The 3,999-nt window shown below is 44.2% G+C and overlaps 1 protein-coding gene across 1 annotated transcript in view; it reads left to right on the forward strand.

Annotated features, from left to right (window-relative positions):
- Positions 1-3,999, forward strand: part of Slc25a48 (solute carrier family 25 member 48) — a 33,920-nt gene that overhangs the window by 22,423 nt on the left and 7,498 nt on the right. The window contains exon 6 of the mRNA XM_005355265.2: positions 1,183-1,316. Within this exon, the coding sequence (XP_005355322.1) occupies positions 1,183-1,316 (134 nt within the window). The remainder of the gene's footprint in view (positions 1-1,182; positions 1,317-3,999) is intronic.

The raw sequence follows: 3,999 nt of genomic DNA on the forward strand, positions 1-3,999 counted from the left end.
AAAGGCTTTGCTGCCCACAGGTACCTGTGTTTACTCAATAAACCTCTTGCTAATTGCATCCTGTGGCCTGGTCTCGGAGTGTCCTGGTTCTGGGGTCTTCATCGGAGAAAAAGGTCCTCTCTGAGGGTCTTTCACATACAACAATGGTGCATGCCAATACCCCTGTGTGCCCGAGGTCCATCCCTGGATCTGCTCCCAGGAACAGACCTCAAGTTCCCATCTGTTCTCATTTGTGTGAGAGTTGGTGCCAAGGGCCTGCTGACCTCATTTCATGACAACCTCACAGTGACTGAGGGACGAGTGTCCCAGACACACAGAGGGAAGGAGCTAGGAGCCCTGGCAAGGGCAGGAGAGAATGAACATCGAGACAGGCTTCCAGAGGCCATGGCAGAAAGCTGGGCGCTGGAGGCCTGCATGGGCAGAGGGTCCAGGATGTCTCGTTGGAGAGCTGCTGGGCACTAGTTACCAAACCTAGCAAGCCAGCTGCCCTGGACTTTGACATTGGGTGTTGTCTCTCGCCAGCCAATAATGTGCCAATTTCTGTGTTAGCAAAACGGAAGCAAACAAACAAAAAACTACCCCAGTTTTCCTAATCTTTTAAAGGCACACTAATGCTTAAACTGGAACTTTTGAGCTGATCCCGTGAGGATGACCCTTATATGTGACCCCTCAGTTCTATGGCCACAGATTTAGGAAAGCTTTTATACAGAAAAAGACTATGCCTGCAGGCTGGTCCTTCTCAGTGAGAGGTTGTGTGACAGGCTTTGTTTGGTTTCCCAGATTCAAATTAAACCCTGCCTCTGGGTAGCTGCAAGGCTGTGGCCACAGGTCTCACAGAGTGCTCGGTGCTTACGACAGAGTTCTGTGAAGCCATTGCTGTCCCACTGATAAATGTCACCATGTGTGGAGCCTCCCTGGGGCCTGGTCTCATTCTCCAGGCTCCCACAGGCATCACTTCACCAGGTCCTCACAACCACTTCATAAATACAGCGCTTCCGCCCCAATCTGCAGAGCGGGTGCAGGAGGCTTCTGCTAGGCCAAAAGCGGGTGGAGGGAGAGGACCAGAAGTCCCGTTCCCAGCCCATATCCCCCTCCACTTACAGGGTTTCTGAAGGACAGCGTCCTCAGGGAGTCATGCCTTGAGGACCCCAGACAGACAGCTTGTTTTCTCCGACTTTACAGGGGCAATTTCCTGGGGGACAGCAACTCCAATGGATGTTGTGAAAAGTCGGCTCCAGGCTGATGGGGTCTATTTAAACAAATACAATGGAGTCCTGGACTGCATCTCCCAGAGTTACCGGCAGGAAGGCTTGAAGGTGAGCTGCACACAGCCCCCTGGGTCAGCCACAGCCTGGCAGAGGGTTGGGACACGTGCTGAGGGTGAGGTCGGGGTCTGGGAGAGCAGGTGTTGGAGACTGCCAGCCTGTCCTGAAGTTTATTCCTGGATATTTTCTGTTTTATGAAGCAGTGGGGATGGGACCTTTTTTTTTTTCTTCTGCCTTCTGACTTCTTTCTCAGCAAGTTTGTTACTAGTGTATGGAAAATTAGATTTTATAAGTTGGTTCTGTCCCCTGCTACTTTACTGAAACTGTGGATCAAGTCTGAGTGTTTGGGAGTCCTTAGACTTTTAAAAATGAGGCTGTGCTATCTGCAAACAGGGGTGACTTGAATTCTTCCTTTTCTACTTGAATTCCCTTGAATTCCTGGATTCCCTTGAATTGTCATACTTCCCAACTCAGATTTCAAGCGCCACCTTGGACAGGAGATGAGAGAGTGGATACGCTCGTCTCTTTTGAGATTTCAGCCCTTGGTGTGCTGACGTGTGTTCCTTCCCGTCAGCTTCTTCAAGGCTGTTGTCATGAACATGTTCAATGTTGTCAAAGGCTTGTCCTGTAGCTATTGAGATGGTCATGTGATTTCTGTCTATTTATACTAATTTGCATATGTTTAGTCAAGCTGTCCGTGGAATGAAAGCACTCTTATCATGGTGTATGGGCTTCTCATTGTGTTCTTTAATTAGGCTTGTGAGGTTTTATTGAGAACTTTTGTATCTATGCTCATTGGGAAGATTGGTCTATAATTTCCCTTTTGTTGTCTTTTTCTACTTCTGGTATCAGGGTCTTACTGGTTTTTTTGTTTGTTTGTTTTTTGGGGTTTTATTTTGGATTTTCGAGACAGGGTATCTTTGTTGCTTTTTTTTTGGTTCCTGTCCTGGAACTAGCTCTTGTAGACCAGGCTGGCCTCGAGCTCACAGAGATCCGCCTTCCTCTGCCTCCCGAGTGCTGGGATTAAAGGCGTGCGCCACCACCGCCCGGCTCGTACTGGTTTTGTAGAATGAGTTTGGTGGTGTTTCTGGCTTTTCTATTTTATGGAAGTTTCTGGAGCATGAGTTTCAGCTCTTTTTTTAAATAATTTAATTCAGCAGTGAATCCATCCAGGTCTGGACTTTCCTTTGATGGAGACTTTATTACAGCTTTATCACATTGATTTTCCTACATCTTTTAAATTGTTTATATACTCTTGAACTAATTTAGTAGGCCACATGTGCCTAGGGCCTCATCCATTTCTTCCAGACTTCCCAGTTGTTTGGAGCATGGGTGTTCTAAGTGTTCCCCAGGGAATGCCTGACTGTCACCAGAGCCTGTGGCAATCTCAGCCTTCTCATCTCTAAGTTTTAATGCTAGGTCTCTCTCTCTCTCTCTCTCTCTCTCTCTCTCTCTCTCTCTCTCTCTCTCTCAGTTTGGCCAGGGATTGTCAATCTTCCTTATTTTTTCAGAGAACCAGCTCTTCGATTGACTCTACGCATGTTTTTTAAATTTTCCATTTCACTCATTTCTGCCCCGATCTTAATGATTTTTAACCCACCCACTGCTTGGGGTTTGGCTGCTTCTTGTTTTTCTAAGACTTTGAAATGCGCCATTGGGCTATTTCCTGACAATTTCTCTGGGCTGTGTTTGAAGCTTTCATAGCTTATAGATGTCTTCATTTTCATCCAGCTCTAGGAATTCTTCAATTTTCTCCCTTATGCCTTCGAGGGACCTTTAAGAATTATTGATAAGTGCATTGTTTGACCTCCATGTGTTTTCACAGTATCTACAATTTATCTTGTTATTGAGTTTTAGCTTTATTCCACTAAGATTTGATAAGAAACAAGAAATTATTTTTATGTTTTTGTATGTGCCAAGATGTAATTTGTGTCCTAGAATGTGGCCTATTTTAGAGTAGGTTCCTTGGGATGTTCAGATGAATATCTATTCTGTATCTGTTGGGTAGGATATTTCATTGGTATGTGTTAAGTCCATTTAATCCCTCGTGTAATTTAAGATTGAACAGTTTTTGTTTGTTTACTTTCAGGTTGAGGGTCCATCTTTAGATGAGAATGGGATGGTTAAGTCACCCAGATATTATAGCAGATCTCTTATGCCCTTTAATGTCTATTTTAGAAATCAGATGTCTACCATTTGGTGCATATATATTTACAATTGCTGTCTCTTCTTGATGGGCTGTTCCCCTTCTTCATATGTAGTGGCCTTCTTATCTCTTCTAATTTCGGTTTGATGTCTACTTGATGAGATATCAGTATAGCTATGCCAGGTTGTTCTCTTCTTCCATTCTCTTGATAGGTTGTCTTCCCCTTTAAATCCTGGGTGTATTACCAGTAGCTTGTGTTTCTTGCAGGCAATAGACAGCTGGGCTAATCTTTTAATCCAGTCAGCCAGTCTGAATCTGTCTATTCCTGAGATAATGGCACTTACATTTAAGGATAATATTGAAAAAAGTTTACTAATTCCTGTCATTTTTATTTTTATTTTTCTGATTTGTTGGAGCTATTGTCTGTGTTGTCTGTCTCCCCTATTAGTTATGGAGGTTTGCTAGTTTACTGTGTTGGACACAATAGATTTTTTTCCTAGCTTTCCTTTCTTCATCTTTTTCTTCTGTGTCATTTATTCTTCCCACTGCTGTCAGTACTGAGACTTTTATCCTCCTCTGTGTGCACTA

This window comes from Microtus ochrogaster, chromosome 16 (assembly GCF_000317375.1).
Source record: "Microtus ochrogaster isolate Prairie Vole_2 chromosome 16, MicOch1.0, whole genome shotgun sequence".
Lineage (NCBI taxonomy): Eukaryota > Metazoa > Chordata > Mammalia > Rodentia > Cricetidae > Microtus > Microtus ochrogaster.